General features: G+C 41.0%; 1 protein-coding gene across 7 annotated transcripts in view; it reads right to left on the reverse strand.

Annotated features, from left to right (window-relative positions):
* The window catches only part of GPHN (gephyrin), a 1,154,395-nt gene that overhangs the window by 465,154 nt on the left and 671,382 nt on the right, over positions 1-17,859 (reverse strand). For all 7 annotated transcript variants that reach the window (XM_029598877.1, XM_029598878.1, XM_029598879.1 and 4 more), the window contains one exon: positions 8,843-8,950. In XM_029598877.1, coding sequence (XP_029454737.1) covers positions 8,843-8,950 — 108 coding nt within the window. The remainder of the gene's footprint in view (positions 1-8,842; positions 8,951-17,859) is intronic.

Genomic DNA, 17,859 nt, shown 5'->3' on the forward strand with positions numbered 1-17,859 from the left:
ATAACTTGAGGGAGAAAACAACACACATAGTTTTGGATTTTCAGAACTATGTGCGTGGTTTTGGTTGATAAAAGCATCTGCAGAAAAAGCAGGTACAAATATCTGCAAGTGCTTTTTTCTTGGGCAATATTCAAAAAGCTTGATTTTCAAAAGCATTTACATGATTAAAACTGGGTTTTACATACGTAAAAGCACTTTACCCATGCAAGTGGGCTTTTGAAAATTGCTACTATACATGCCATTGAATTGTCAATAGGTTTTACCCACATTAAGGTCACTTAAAGGTAGATATTAAGACCCATGCATGGTTCCCGGTGCACGCACATAGACGTGGCAATTTTATAACACGCGCGCGCATATCACAAAATCTGCTACCCGCACGTCTGAGTGCCATCTTATGTGCATAAGTGGGGGGGGGGGGGAATTTAGTAGATGCGTATGGCAACGGAATAGGCCTTTTCCCCATTTCCCTCCCAGTCCGCTCCGCTCCAGTAAAGGAGCGGACGCGAAAGAAACTTCCTAAACCTCCTATCTAACCTGTCCCCCTTTTACCCAACTACCTCCAACCCCTAAAACCCCGCTAACTACACTACATTTTTTTGTTTTACTACTTACTTGCTCTCCGAGGCAGCAGCAGGATGCACGGGATGGTTGGATCCCGGCGCTCGCTTCAGAGGGACAGTGCCTAATGATTACAGAGCTCTAAAAATCCACGTGTGGATCTCCCCGATTCTGTGTGCACAGGGCTTTAAAAATTTGACATTTAATACGAGTAAATGGCTTTTGAAAATTGCTACAATAGCATGTTACATTCATTTATATGTATAACTCCTTTGAAAATTCACCTGTTAATTTTTTGCTTATTTCATTGATGTAGCATTCTTCTTACATTTTTTGCACTTGATTATTTATTTTTAGGAGATCATTTTCCAAAGGATTTAGGCACAAAATTTCTGATTTATTCACTTAAATCAGCTTTTGAAAATTATCCATTGGAGGGGCCTGTACAGTAAAAGGTATGCCCATAATTTCATTGCATGTATACTTGTCCTTGCTCTTGCAGTAGATGTTCCAGGAGGTGGAGTTGAGGCAGGAAAGCATCTACGTGCATACTTTCAATTTTGGAAAGTATGCAGGTAAGTATACATCAGATAGTTACACTTGCTCACAAGCAGTTATAACTTCCTGCACGTATGTTCACACATATACCAGCACAACGCAAGAAATTTCAAAGCGGACTTATGCATTCCAATTTGAAAATTTGGGCTAAAGTTTGCAGGTACAAACTACTTTGAACTGCAGTACTGAAAATTACCCTCTTATTTATTATTTGTATTTGATTGCATGCTTTTAGTCCAAAAAATAACTAAAGCATGTTACAACAAATTGTAATAAACAGCAGACTCCATCCAGAATAAACAGCCATTGTAAATAACCCTTCCCATGCAATATATGCCAACCCCCCCTCAACTCCACTGAACCCTATTGCTCAAATCACCGAATAAAATAACCCCTCATATGCTAATTCCCCCTTTCTTACTCTCTCCCCCTCCTGTAAATAAATAAATACTATTTAAAAATAGAATACAATGAATACATTTCTCCCATACACTTCCGCTCACTAGGCCGTGACTGTGGTGTTAGGCTGCTGCTCTCCTCCTCATGGAGGTTTTAACCCCTTCTTCCACCTCAAGCCCACTCCTTTTCTTCATTTGAGGCTCACTCCAACCATTTTTTAATCCCAGATGGAAATTATCTATTGTCTCTCTGATAAGACACCCTCCACCCTTGTTGCTGACGTTCCCCAGTTAATTTTAATTTCTAGCCAGTTACACATGTAAAATTAACATATATGCACGTAAGTAGCTTGTATTTTCATATATGCTATTTTAGATACATCAAATGTATGCATGTCTTTTGGTTTCATGCACATATCTACATGTGTAAATAAGGGTCATGCGTTTATGGGTGCATGCGCAATACTTTTAAAATGTACCTGAATGTGTTTACTGTTATGTACATGCAAGTTATATGCATGTAATTTTACATGCACATCGGCTGGGTGATTTTCAAAAGGGGCATTTCTGCAAGTAAAGCAACTACACAAGTCCCTTTGAAAATTACTCTGCAAATTATTTTCTTTCACAATGTGAGTGTTAGAGTTCCTCCTATTTTTTTCTACGCCATGACTGAAATCGATAAGCATTGTGTTGTTTGATGAATGGCTTTGATTTAATTTGTCCAAGGAAATGTGCAAAAAAAGTGAAAAAGTTCAGTACTGTATAGTCTTTGTCAAAAAGACTAATGATGCAGTGTCCAAAGAAATTTTACTCGTAATAAATGAGATGGCAGCCTGTTTGATGAGGTATAGTATGAGACAAGTGAGATAGCACAAGTCTTATCGAATCATTTTTTTTTCCATTGGTGCTATTAACCCACAGCTAAGAGCATAATAATTTATAGCTTTTTCATGTGACCTTAGCCAATTCCATACAGATTGAATTGTTTTAGGTGAGGAAGTAGTAAATGATCCAGTTAGAGCTTTCAGTTAGAAACCCCTGCATGAAATACTACAGCAGCAAGCTGGCTTAAATCTTGATTTGTCAATGTATTTTTCTTATGCTTGTAGCCCACAGCTGTAGTAATGGGATGTTGAAAAATTTAAACTCAGCACTGGTGCATTATACAGCTTTAATCTCATATTTATTTTACTGTGCATAACATGGTTGGGTGGACCCTGACAGAAAGGTCTAAGGAAATCATTTGGTTATAAATGTGTTTATCCTTAGAAATATATCAAAATACATTTGGTTCACCAATTAAGCTTGATGACATTTCCCTCTTAACAGTGAAAGAATGTGGTAGGTTCCTGCAGCCAAGAACACCTCCAGGCAGCTCCAACGGTTTCACAGCAATGCCTATGCCAGCTACTTTCAAGCAGATAGCACTGCAGCATTAGTCTTAAGTCCAGTAGCAAATCTATGTATAAAAGAGCAAGGAAATTTCCTACTATATTAAAAACACAAAACAAAACACCTGAGATGTATGGATTGATTTTGTGCCTAATGAATGCTAGTTCACATTCTCTAGTTTGGCTATAAGCTTTAAAAACTGGTGACATTTTATGAAAAACAAAGAATTTGAGCCATATGTTTCTTTTGAATTTACAGTTTGGGCTTTTCAGACTCACTTGGATGTGGACATTTGTACTGTCTCTGAGTAAGCCAATGGAAAACTGTGAACAATTAAATTGTGAGGGAAGATGCAGAGGCAGGGCTTTGGGAATACTTTTCAATATAGATTTGTAGCCTGGGGCTGATGGAATTCTTATATTACACACTGAGGTAGATCTTCTAAAAATACGTGCGCATGTACAAAAGTACAACAGATTTTATAAGATACGTGCGTAGCCGCACGTATCTTATAAAATCCGGGGTCGGCGCGCGCAAGGCTACGCAAAATCGGCAGCCTGCGTGCGCCGAGCCGCGCAGCCTGCCTCCGTTCCCTCGGAGGGAACTTTCCTTCCGCGTTCCCCCCACCTTCCCCTCCCTTATCTACCCCACCCCCCAGCCCTACCTAAATCCCCCCCCTACCTTTGTTGGGCAGCAGGCGTAACTTGCGCGCGTCGCCCCGGCATCCCCCGGCACAGGCCGCAGTGCCGGGGGATTCGGGACCACTCTCCCGGCCCGCCCCCGAACCGTCGCCATGCCCCGGACCCGCTCCAGACCGCCACCGGACACGCCCCCTCCCGCCCCTTTTAGGAAGCCCCGGGACTTACGCGCGCCGGTGGCCTATGCAAAATAGGTGCGCCAGTGCGCGAGTGCCCTGCACGCATAAATCCGGGAGGATTTACGCGCGCAGGGGTTTTAAAATCTACCCCACTGAGCACATGCTATACTTCAGCATGGTTTTTCCCTCTTGTTGCAACCATGAAGTGTTGGTGGCGGGAGGAAAGGGGGCTAGCAGCTTGGAAGGGGACTTTGTGTAGGTGTATGTGTTAAGGATCTTTCTGAACAGCTGGGAAGCAAAGTTATACAAGAGATTAACAACCCCCTGAAAAGGGTACTATATAGGAGTTAGAAAGAAAAGCTTGCCTTTTTGCAGAGTATACTAACATTTGCAACAGAGTAGATATCCCTGCTGGAGTACACAGAATGAGAAGTGATCTAAGAAAGCTTGAGGAGTGGTTGAGTGCTTGGCAGATAAGATTAGTGCAAAAAATTGCAGTCATGCATTGGGGTGCAGAAATCCAAAGAGGAAGTACACAGCAAGAGGTGAGACACTAATATGTACCAACTAGGAGACACACTGTGGGGTGATTGTTTTTGATGAGCCCAAGGTAGCAAAATAGTGCGCTCTGAAATAGAGGAATGCGAAGGTGCTTAGGGAGAGACTTAACCTGCCAAAAAAGGTCATGGACAAACTCTTTTGAATATCAACTCCTCTATTATTATATCAAGGGATACTTTATAATTGAACACACTCCATAGGACATGTGAATACAAATGTTCAATAAGATTTATGTAGAACAGAACTTTGTGACACATTCACTTGCTGATCTATTTTCGGTACAGGCTGTGATAATTTTGGTGGAGTAACACAAGAACCAAATTAAGATAAGACAGGAGTCGAGTGGCACCTTGTAGTCTAAGATGCCACTCGACTCTGTCATTTTTGCTACACCAGACTAACATGGCTATCCAGCTGAATATATGGACATAATACGTGTTTATTTTTAGGCTCCAGAAGGCAAATATCTTGGACATTTGGGTTTCTCTGAATAGCAACTGTCATAAAAGGAGATATCTGGAAAGTATATGGGGTATTCAAAACGATATTTATTTATTTATTTTTATTTAAGGTTTTTATATACCGGCATTCATGATAAAATCACATCATGCTGGTTTACATTAAAACAGTGGTGCATAGAAAGAAAAAACATTCTCAGAAGCATGAAGGGCACTAATGGAGTATCAACATTTAAGCAAGCAAGCAAGTAAATAAATAAATAAATATATACATACACACATACATAAATATATATTATACACAGAGGGCTAGATTTTAAAAGCCCTGCGGGCGTAAATCCTGCAGGATTTACACGCGCCTATTTTGCATAGGCCGCTAGCGCGCGCAAAGCCCCAGGACGCGTGTAAGTCCGGGGGCTTCATAAAAGGGGCGGGAGGGGCGTGTCCGGGGGCAGGAGGCGGTCCGGGGGCATGGCGATGGTTCGGGGGCGGGCCGGGAGGGCGGTCCCGAGTCCCCCGGCACTGTGGCCTGTGCCGGGGGATGCCGAGGCAGCGCGCGCAAGTTACGCCTGCTTCAAGCAGGCGTAACTTGCACAACAAATGTGGGGGGGGGGGGATTTAGGCAGGGCTGGGGGGTGGGGTAGATAGGGGAAGGGAGGGGAAGGTGGGGGGATGCGGAAGGAAAGTTCCCTCTGAGGCCGCTCCGCGCGTATCTTATAAAATCTGGCGTACTTTTGTTCGCGCGCGTACTTTTTTAAGATCTACCTCAGCGGTTTTTTATGATAGAACTTCATGGTACTTAGTACCAGCAACTTTTCTTCCCTCTGCATCAGCTTCTATGAAATGGCAGGACAGGAGAGGCTGGATTAGGGGCCAAAGTGCTCTGTTGTCTGCTCCAGTCTCATACTCTCCCTTCCTGATTTCTGAAAACTGCTTTCTGTGAGGGGAGGGGAGAGGAGGGGCTGGACAGGGCAAGAGCCAATAGTCAGGGTACCAAACTTGTATGCCATGACATGGGACAGTGCCAAAACATGGTAATTGTTCATGCTAGTAACCAGTAATTTAAATTAATAAGTAAACAAAATAAATTAGGGCTATTATCTATTTTTTTCTTTTTTTCCTTTTCACCACTTTGGGGTGAATTTTAATAGAGTTACTTGCGTTAAAAGGCCCATATACATGAGTATCTGGGCTGAGAGTGAGCAACTCATATTTTAAAACGCCCAATTATGGGCATATATGCGCATGTGTGAGTAACCCATGTGGAAAAAGGGGTAGAATTAAGATGTGTCAGGGGCATTCTGGGGCAGGACCAATGTTTAAGCTTGTAAATACAGATTTTAAATCCCACACCCGCAGCACACATTAGGCTGTTATCAGTGCTTATTTATTTTTGCTTTTGATGAGGTGTGAGTCTGAAGAAAACTTGTTTTAGGCCTAGAACGACTGGGTGAGGGGTCTGGTTAAACTGGAAGGAGTGCAGGCTGAAGAACCAGAGGGATCTGCATGACCTAGAGATAGACTGGGCAAACTGGTGGACTAATTTGTCAAAATGGCTAGTTTCTTCACGTGCGTATGTTTTAAAATCTGCTTAGCTGTGCATGTTAAAGCTGACAAATTTCTAAGGAAGATACACAAATTACATTTGCTCGTGTAACCACTTAAATTTAGGAGCACATACGTGCGCTAGGTATATTTTAAATAGTATGCAAGCACTTGCGTGGCTGATTTAAAATGTCTGCGTATGTGCACAAATATGCGCGTATATAGGCACCTGTGTGCTCATGTTAAAGTTACTGTCCCTATGTATTACTTTGGCAACACATGTACAAATTTTATTATGATGATAAAATTTCCTGAGTCTATATCTGAGAAAAATGCCAGTAGAGGATGGATAAGAGAAAAAGGGAAAAGCACCAGTGGTGACTATCTCTTAATCTCCTCCCACCAGTGTTTTTCCCATGCCAAGACAGTGGCAGAGGAAGCACCAGTAGATTAAAATTCTGCTCTATTATGCCTCCTGGCAGGAGGATCTTTCTGTGATTGAATCCAGCTGCAGGAGGCAGGGGTACTATGAGGGTGCAAAGCACTGTGTGTGTATATATACATATAAAGGTGAATTTTAAAAGACCAATGTGCGCATCAATCAGGGGATGCATGAATAAGTCAGGCTGGAGAGTGCTGAGCGGATTTTAAAAGCAGCCTGGATATGCGCATATCTCCCGCAGTGCGCACAAGTGAAAGATTTCCAGAAAGGGGAGGGTTGTGGGAGTGGTCTGGGTGGGACATGGGCGTTCCGGGATTTTAACCTGAAATTTGCACTTAAATACTTACGTGATCCAATGCATGCCAGGGTCCCCTGCCGTGTAACTTTACTTCTGCTATGGATGACGTGTAAGTCATAAAATAAAAAATTCTAGGCAGATCAGCGGGGTTTTAAGGGTCGGGGCTAACATGGGGGAAGGAAGGCTATTAAACTAGGGGGGGGGGGGGGTGGTTAGAAGATCTATTCCTTAACAGGGCGAATTGGGAATGAACTGGGAAAAGTCTGGCAATGGCATTGGTGAACGTCGTATTCAAATCCCCCCTCTTATGCAGTAAAACTGGGATTTGCGTGCACAGGCATGCACTCACTTAAAACTGAGCGCACATGTGAGCATTGCCAGGCTATGTAATAACATGTACACATATACACGTGTATGTTATAAAATAGCCATGTGCAGGCCAATGAACATGTGTATGAAAGTTACCGTCTTACAGTATATACACACACAGTATTTTTTTTATATTATTCGTGCATATCTCCCATACAGAGAGATGTAGATAATCTTTGTATTTTATATTATACACACACATATAATACAAAATGCAAATAATTATATATATCTTGCTAGCATTTTCACATTAGTCCCATAAAAGGTGCCACAAGCAGGAAAAAACCCCACAGTTGTCTATTGATCCCATATGGATATCAGAAACTGCATTACTGTATTGTATTTAAGGCATTATTCCTACATAGCAGACCCAAGAAGTCAGTAGCAGCACCCTCAAGGAGTAATCTAACTTAGCTGATATCAAGCCCGCCAAAGGGAAATGTTTATACTACAGCAACAATAAGTCAGCTCTGGCATTATTTATCCATGGTGCATTGCAGGAATCCTGAAACTAAATTTTGTGATAGGATTTGTAACTTATACATAGTACCACTAGACTCAATAATGTAAAAAAGCTGCATAGACCAATGTCCTTCCTTGAGTCTTATATATGATTGGGTTATTTCAAATCTTTCAGGCTCACATAATTCAGAAAAAAAAATAACATTCAGAAAAAGGCTTAAGACTTGGCTATTTAAACAAGCCTTTCCTGAGTCTAATATCCATTGAGAGACTTTACTGCATTATGTAAATATTATACATAAAGAGACATTACTGCACAATGTAAATTAATTTATTTCTGTAAAGATTCAATTATTCATGTCTATGCTTCTCTTCTTCCTTCCCCAGTTTCAACAACCCTGTCATATTGTAACTTTTGCTTCCTCTGCACTTGTTAAAAGAACAAAGTTATTGCACCCCCTGTTCTTTGTAAACCGGCATGATATGATTGTATCATGAATGCCGGTATAGAAAAGCTTTAAATAAATAAAAATAAATAAATAATCCTTGTCACAAGCATGTGTCCCACAGAGAACAAGGCCCAGTCAATTTTTTCCACTGCTTTTCTTACCTCTGTATGGGGGTAATGTACCTACAAGCAAGTTAGGATCAGACCTTGTATCATTATAGAAAAACTCAGTTGCAGTCAACATTTTATTTTTTTATTCTTAAGTGATAATAGAATGGCCAGGGGCATACAGCATGCAGTACAAATGTAGTCATCTGCTGCTAGAATGTTAAAACTTAAGAAACCATTTTTATTAGTCTTAAAACAAAAATGCATTTCTCTAGCACTTAAAGGGAAAAAAAATCACTAAATGATGATTCTGTTGTTCCCTATACATCAAAACAGCCATTTAGAAATAATGCACAGCCAGTAAGCAGCAGATAGCAGGCAGGCAATACCCTCACAAAAGGCTTTTTACACATGGCTCTTACCAGTTCTCTTGCACTGCCTGCAGCATGATGAGGATAGCTGATGAGACCAGGGATGGGCTGTTCACCTTTAGCCATGATAACAGCATAGCTGGTATAGGATGGATGTTTCTAATGCACAACACACAATAGCTATGAATATGGTAACAGGAGAATATGAAACATTACAAGCACAATGACTCAAAGGAGGTGAGTACAAACAGGAGGGCCACATGAAATGCATAGATTATATCAGATACTTGGAAGAGCACATTCAGTTCAAATCTTAGGTACTTTCCACTCTTAGGGGGGGAAAAAGTGTATGCAAATTCTCAGCTATATTTTTTTCAGTAGAACTAATAGGACATAATTAGGGAGCCCTTGATATATTATATTACAAAAATGGCAATGGGCAAGGTCATGATCCAAACTAATTGCTTACATCATACAATATAATCAAGAGCTTGTGCATTTTAAAAAGACCCTTAATTACTGGCAAATGTAGCAATCTATCATTTTTACCTTTTATGTTCAATAGCTGGAAGGTTACTCTGTGGCAACTTGTGTTACTTTAATATTGCCTATATGTCTGATGAGTTCAAAACAAATGCCTTTACCACAGAAATGTGACAGCAGAAAAAGACCTATCTAATCTGCCCATCTGTCCAGTTAATTTAGCTTTACATTTCCCATCAATCCCTCAGAAATCCTGTGTGTTTAACCCAATCTTTCTTGAATTCAGATACTGTTCTTGTCTCCACTACCTCCACTGAGAGGCTGTTTTATGCATCCACTACCCTCTCTGTAAAGAAATGTTTCATAAGATACCTTCTGAGACAACCCCTTTTCACCCTCATCCGAAGACCCCTCATTCTAGAGCCTCCTTTCCATTGAAAGAGGCTCACCTCCTGTGTATAAAAATCTTTGGAGTATTTAAATGTCTCTATCAAATCTTCCCTATCTTGCCTTTTCTCTAAGATATACATGTTTATATCTTTAAGTCTGTCCCCATTTGCTTGAGAATGAAGACCACTGACCATTTTGGTAGCCACCCTCTGGATCAACTCCAACTGGTATATATCCTTTTGAAGGTACTATCTACAGAATTGTACACAGTATTCCAAATAAGTTTGCACTAGGGACGTTTACGGGGCAATAACACCTTTTTTTGCTGACCATTCGTCTCCCTGTAAAGCCAAGCATCTTTCTGACTTTTGCTGTCAATTTATTCACCTGTTTGATCACCTTCAGGCCATCAGATACAATCATCCTCAGATCCCACTCTTCTTTTGTATTTAGAAGGATTTCACTCCCTATACTGTACCTCTCCTTTAGGTTTTTATATCCTAAATTTCTATGATTGTTTATTTTATGTTGTACTCCACATTGGACAGCTTTTCTGAGAGATAGCAGAACAGAAAATGTATGAAAAAATAAACAAGCAATAAATAAATACTTAAATAAATACATTAATCTGCATTTTTTAGCATTAAATCTTAGCTGCCAGACCCTAGACTATTCCTTGAGCTTCACTCGATCCTGCCTCATATTTTCCACACCTTCCTGGTTGTTTACCATATTGCAGAATTTGGTATCATCAGCAAAAAGACAAATCTTTCCTGACAATCCTTCCTCAATATTGCTTGTGAAAATGAAAAGAACCGGTCCAGGGATGGATCCCAAAGGTACTCTGCTACTAACTTCCCCCTCCTCGGAGTGAAATCCATTTACCACAACCCTTTGTCACCTTCAACTCAACCAGTTTCTAACCCAGTCAATCACACTAGGACCCATACCAATGGTGCTCAATTTATTTATGACACCTAAGCAGAACCATGTCAAAGGCCTTACTGAAATCCAAGTACATTACATCTAGCAATTTTAGATCTAATTCTCAGTGGAGCACAGGATTTGGTTAAGAGAGGTACAGGCAGTGTGGTCACTTGGCAATAGTGATCATAAAATGATCAAATTTGAATTAATGACTGGAAGGGGGACAGTAAGTAAATCCATAACTCTTGCACTAAACCTTCAAAAGGAAAACTTTGATAAAATGAGAAAAATAGTAAAAAAACAAACAAACCCTGAAAGGTGCAGCTACAAAAGTAAAAAGTGTGCAACTGGCATGTGGATATTGATAAAAAATACCATCTTAGAAGCGCAGTGCAGATGTATGCCACACATTATGAAAGATGGAAGGAAGGTCAAACGATAGACAACATGGCTAAAACGTGAGGTGAAAGAGTTGTCAGTGGAAAGAGAGTGCCAAAGTAGTGGATCAGTAATTGAAAATGTCCAGTCATGTGTCTCAACCTCCAGCCTTCCCTGAAAATGTACAGCAGCCATTTCATTTTGTGGTCACATTTGGCAAACAACTTAAAGGGTTATCTACCTGACATTTTCATTCAAATTAAATTAAATAAAAACATTTTTTAGCAGAACTTGAAAAAGAGAAAAAAAAGAATAACGACCCAATTTTAAATGGCCCACACGTGCAAAAAACAGGGGTTACGTGCGCGGCGGGTCTGGAGGCGCTGGTACAGCGGCCATTTGCCGCTCTGCCTGCACGCGCAACCTGCTACTGCTCCTTTGGAGGAGCAAAAGGTAATTTTAAAAAATTGGGGGTACCTAGGATAGGGATAGGGGGCAGGTAGGAGAGGGGAAAGGTGGTTAGGGTAGGGGGTAGGGAAATTCCCTCCCAATCTGCTCCTTAATTGGAGCGGATTAGGAGAGAATTGGGGAAGCCTGACGATGCATCGCCGCACGATTTTTGCTTAACTTTGCCCCCCCCTTGCGCGGGCCACTCGCGATTTTATAACACACGCACACCAGCTCGTGCATGTTATAAAATTGCGCGTGCACATGGACACGCGCTTTTTTTTTTTATGTATCCCAAGCCTGCAAAAAACACAGTCCAGTAGGAAAGAGTGGTCTTATCTTCTTTCACATTAGCAGAAGAAAATTAAGTAAGGAGAGTAACATGGGCCAATGTATGTGTATTCTCAGAAAGGTTTACCTTTCTGAGCTTAGAGGGAGCAGGTCTATGCCAGCGCCATCATACAACATCACCCACTTGTGTGGCTAATTTTTGTTCTGCTTGTTTACGGATAAACTCGTTTTTCTTAAACACAGCTCTTCCATATTCTAATAAAAATGGATACTATCATCCAATAAGAAGTTAGGTGTATACAAAATGAAAGAGTCATATCATCATCTTCTTCAAAATAACCATCTAAACATGTGAGGATTAATTCTACGTTCCATATCCTCACCTTTTAATTCATTGCAGTTCGAAACAGTGAATTGTTACTTTGTTGACAATCAGGGCCACAGCAATTTCTTGGCTGGATTCATTTATTTAAAATTGCTCTGTTGGGGGAGGAGCTTATCTAAGATGGTGGATGTATAGGCATTTGCTTCTGGAGCTCTGTACAACTAAAATATTTTACCTATTATTATGGTGAAACATAAGGCTAGAAGAAGAATCCACCCTGTACCATCAACGTCCTCTTCTCCAAAGGGACTGTTGGACTCTTTTATGGCTCATGGGGCTTAGCCAAAGAGGTAGAGAGGAGTCTGTAGTGGATGAGAAATAATTGGACCCAGATACCCCCGCTACAGAGGCTTCTTTGAGCTAGATGGAGAGATCGCCTCCACAGCAGCCGATAGTGAATGAGATGCTAACAAAGCTCCGTCTATCATCACAAGTAGATGACCTCAGATTTCAGTGGGATGAAGCATCGGCACAGCCATCAGAGCTGCAGAGTGTTGGGAAACTGGAATGACCAGCTGAAGGACAGGGTTTACAGGGGTAGTGGGGTGATAATTCTGCCATTTCAATGGACTCTGGATGAGGTGAGATCAGCTGTTCAGCCCTTGTTGGGATTAGAGAGTGAAGGAGAACACCCAGTTGAGGTGCCTGTTCCTAAAGGTGTTAGCTCTGTTTTCCCTCCACTGTTGCAAGCCCCTTCTAGCGTCTCCTTGTAGGATATTTGGGCAGCAGTTTTCTGAACTGAAAACTCTCACTGACTGGAATGGTAACAGAATTGTGTGTATTTTCCCAGAGAACACCACTTCAATTAAAAAATCAAGAAAATATTTCCTTAAATTTTGCTTCTGTTCATCAATGTGAGAAAAATATTTTTTTAGTGAAAGATTTACAGGCAATTGTATTTAAGGATAATCTTAACATTTGATAGAAGATGGAAATTCTGGAAAATAATATTAGAAGATATAACATCCGTTTCTCTAATTTTCCTAGACTTTTGTCTGCTTCTTTGAGAGTCATGCTCCATAAATATTTCACTGAGGTGTTTAAATTTTCTTCTCATTCGTTACCTTCAACTGTGAAAATTCAACATTTTCCTGTCCTTAATAAACAAGGAACGGGAAATGTTGGAATTAGATCTTTGCAGATTCCAACTCAAAATGTAGGTATTAATTTGACCTTCTCCGGAAGAAGTTGTGGCGAGAACAACCCTTTTAGTTTCTTTTGTATTAGATCTTGATAGGAAATTGACTCTGAGGAGAATTTTAAAAGAAGGTCATGCGCCAAAAATCGGGAGATAGATGCTTATTTAGGGTATGCGCAAGTCCACCCAATTTTATAAAGTGGGAGGATGCATGCAAATGTGCTGATGCACAAGAACTTACAAGCCTGGTGCATGCCCAGGTCCAGCGTTGCATAACTTTACTTCTGCTGTGGTGGAGGTATAAGTTAAAAATAAAATACAGGCATTGCTGAGGAGTTTAAGGGGTCTAAATAGGGGTCTAAATAGGGGGAGGAAAGAAACAGGGGGGTTTGGAGAACCTAGCTTTAGACTGGGCGAACTGGTAGATGAACTGGTAAAACTGGTCATGGTGTGGATGCACAACTAATATAAAATTCCCCCACTTGTGCAGCTCATACCCGACTTTGTTGTGTTCCGCGGCCGCGGCCCCCTACCTGAACTCTGACGGCGGGCTGCTGTGGCAGCGTCGGGGGAAGCTGCAGGAGTCTGGTGCCCATCGTCCCCATGTGCTGGCACGGGCCTCCGGGGTGTTCGCCGGGCTAGGAGTCGTCCCTGCTCCTCCCTTGCGGCGTTGAGCAGCCTTCCTCTGCGGCCAGGAATCCAAGATGGCCGCTGCCATCTTAAGCGCGAGGCCACGCCTCCTTGCTGAATTTAAAGGGACCTCGTCCCTTTAATTGCCTGCACCTGTTTCCAATGCACCAGACCAGGGGAAGTATATAAGAATTCCTCTGCTCATTCCTTGACTTGGCAATAACCTTGCTCAAGTCTGCTTGCTTCGGTGAGTCTTCTTGTGCTTCGGATCCTTGCTTCCTAGTTCCTGTTTCGTCTTTGTGATTCCTGGTATCTGACTTCGGATTGGCAAGCGATGATTCCTGGTGTGTGACTTCGGATTGGCAAGCGGTGATTCTTGGTGTGTGACCTCGGACTGGTAAGCGACAACCCTCTGGCACTCAACTTTGGACTTCTTCTGGACCATCATCTCCAAGGGCCCACCTAAGTCCCAGCAGTCCTGCTCCCTACGGGCTCCTCCCGGGGGGACCGCGGGCTTCCAGTGGCGAAGCTCCAAATTAGCCCATGCACTGACCTCATGACTGCTCGACCTCTCAAAGGTCCACCTAAGTCCCAGCGGCCCGGGTCCTTACGGGTTCCTCCTGGGAGGACCATGGGCTTCCAGTGGCGAAGACTCAGTTGGCTTCTCTGTCTTGACTCTTCGCCTTTTCCACAGTCACCTCAGTCTTCAGTGCTGAGGGTCAGCCGGTCACATCTTCTGTTCTGCCTCGCCTCCTGATGGGGAAACCTCAGGATCCACCTCCTAAGGTATACCATCCTCCTATCGGTCCAAGGGTTCACAAGCCTGATCATAACAGACTTTACGCGGCTCAGAGCGCCCATTTGCAAAACTGGGTGCACACATACACACGCCCAGGCTATTTTGTAATATATATGCACATATATGCCAATATGTTATAACGTTGCTGTGTCTCTGTGCTCATGCAGACACACATGTGTATATGTGCACCCCGCATGCCCATTTGAAAGTTACTATCTCTCAGCTTTTTTCCAGAATAAGGATGTTCTTTTTTTTTTTTTTTAGACAAAAGATCAGGGTTTGTAACATTACTTAAGATAAGAGAAAGAAGTTTTTGGCATTGTGAAATAGAGTTGTCTCTTCTGGTGGGGGTTACTTTCTTAAATTTCCAGTGAAATGGATAATTAAGTATCAGGGGGTTCCTATTTTTTTTTTTTTGATCCAATACAATTGGAGAAGTTTTTGGATGAAAGTTCTTCAAAGCTAAAATACGGAATGTAGCCTGGTGATAGATGAGAATTATTATAATCAACAGTCTGTTTCCTTTAAAGCTTGGATTTTTACTTTCTATTTTTGGAAATTGTAATATATAAAAAGTAATTAAAAAAACAGACAAAAGCAAAATTGCTCTGTTTGGATTTTAAATTTAATACTAATGTTATATTTTGTGATTTTACTTCATTGTAATGGTAATCATCCTTTATAAATACTGAGCAAATTCAGGAATATATATACCTCTTGCTTCAAAAACCATGTGTAGTAGTATTTATCACCTAATTGATCTTTACCTAATTGGTCTTACTTTTATTTCTCTACATGCATTTAGTGTAATTGAGTATTTACAAATCACCATTCATTGCTACTCTGTTCCTGTTCATTTCTGCAGTGAAGTTGCACAGATGGATTTTTTAAATTGTCATAATCATTTGCTTGTCAACAGATTGTGAAACTAAACATAGAACCATGATTTCTCTGCAGAAACATGAAGATGTTGAAGGTGGGTGGGTGAAAAGGAAAGATTTTATTTAAACACAGACACACTCAATAATAGCAAACAGCATACAGAAGTTTACTGCCAAGATAAATCTACTAGGTGCATAACTTTAGTTCTATAAAGGAAAGTCTATTTTTAAAATAGCATATTTACATGGAACTGTCATGTGAAAATGTTATAAGTTTAGAGTCATAAAGCATCAAACATCTGGAGTATTGGAGATGGGATGTATAAATTTACATTTTTAAATGTGTATGGGGGTCATTATGGTCTACTGGAGTTGAGATGTATAAACTTACAATTTTATCCACATACAAAAATAATTTTTTTCTTGACATAGCAGTTTCCTCCTGCTATTTTGTACCTTCAGCTCAATGGGAACCAGAGCTGGGATCTGGTGCCATGAATCTTAATTCACAACTGCTTCCCTTATTTTATACCCCCATCCCCTCAACATTGCAGTGCTAGTCTTGCACCAGGGCTCCTTCCATAATCAGATAATCATGGGCCCAAAATTTGGCCAAGTGTCACCCTTAGGCAAGGGCCATGACTCTTTCCCCACTGTGAGCTGTGAACACTGCCCCTACAGCATCTCTGGCCCTAACCAATCCAGGGAGCAGAAGACTCATCTTGGGATCAAACCAGAGACCTTCCACATGGCAATGCACAGCCTTTGCTACTTGAATCACCAGGCCAACCCTCAAAAAAATGTTAAAAAGAATTAATATAAAATATTTATTACTGGATCTATATCCCACCTTTTTGAATCTGAGATTCCACTCAAAGCGGACTAAAACACATTAGAAACTTAGGTTACAAACATGTCATTTGTAGCTTCACATCACAAAGGTATAAACAGTTTTGCGTAGCAGCAATATCACAATATATTTCGACCAATTTAAGATGCGCCTCAAGGCCTAAATCTAAATAGATCAGCAATCATAACTAAGCTCTAATAGCTTTAAGAATAAATAATTCCATAGCAAAACTCTGGATTGAATTGTAGCAGCATGTTTAAGGCAATTCAAGGGGAAAAGCCAAACGTTTCCCACTGTCAATTTAGCAGCTTTGGGTTTCTGCACAGGGTCCAATGATTACAAAGCTAGACAACTTAGCATGTATGCCAGGGATGGCCAGCTCCAGTCCTCAAGAACCATAAACAGGCCTGGAATTCAGGATATCCATAATAAAAATGCATGAGATAGATTTACACGCACTACCGCCACTGTATATAAATATCTCTCAGTGACGACAATGGGAATCGGATAAAAACAAGCCCTTTATTAAAACGCCCGACTCTGGCCGAGTTTCGCTCCCTTGCACAGAGCTGCCTCAGGGGCAACTAGAAATGGACACATAAATAATTAATACACATATATATAAAATACAAAATATAAATTATATATATATAAAAAAATTATAAATATACACCCATTTAAAGTATATCATAAAATAATCATATTGAAAAATCATAAAAACTAAAATAACTACATATATATGTGTATAGACTTGTGAATACAATAACTTAAAAGACAACATATAATTTTTTTATATATATATAATTTATATTTTGTATTTTATATATATGTGTATTAATTATTTATGTGTCCATTTCTAGTTGCCCCTGAGGCAGCTCTGTGCAAGGGAGCGAAACTCGGCCAGAGTCGGGCGTTTTAATAAAGGGCTTGTTTTTATCCGATTCCCATTGTCGTCACTGTTACACAGCTCACTGGATCGGCTACCGCTTTGTTTTTTGGGTCCGTCTATAAATATCTCTCATGCATATGCATTGCAAATATCCTGAAAACCAGGCTTGTTTGTGCCTGGTGAGGACTGAAGTTGGCTTCCCCTGATGTATGCTGATAATTGCTATATATTAGTATCCCTATTTTTCCACATTTATAGGCTTTTTTATAGGTGAATTTTAAAAACATTTTTCAAAATCTAGAACATATATATATCAGTATGCATCACCTTGCATATAGGGAAAAATAAGGAGCATCACCTTGCATATAGGGAAATAGGAGCATCACCTTGCATATAGGGAAACAGGAGCAGCAGCAGTAGCAGCCTCCAGTCCCAGGGCCCACCAGTTCCCCCCTCCAGTTCCCCCCTCCTAGCCTTAACTCGGCACTACTCCTGCTTCTGACTGAAGTTGCATGTTTTGGCTGGTGGGCCATGCTGCTCCTCCTGCTTCTGACTTTGGGGGAAAGGGTGGAAAACCTAA

The sequence above is a fragment of the Rhinatrema bivittatum genome, chromosome 4 (assembly GCF_901001135.1).
Source record: "Rhinatrema bivittatum chromosome 4, aRhiBiv1.1, whole genome shotgun sequence".
Classification (NCBI taxonomy): Eukaryota; Metazoa; Chordata; class Amphibia; order Gymnophiona; family Rhinatrematidae; genus Rhinatrema; species Rhinatrema bivittatum.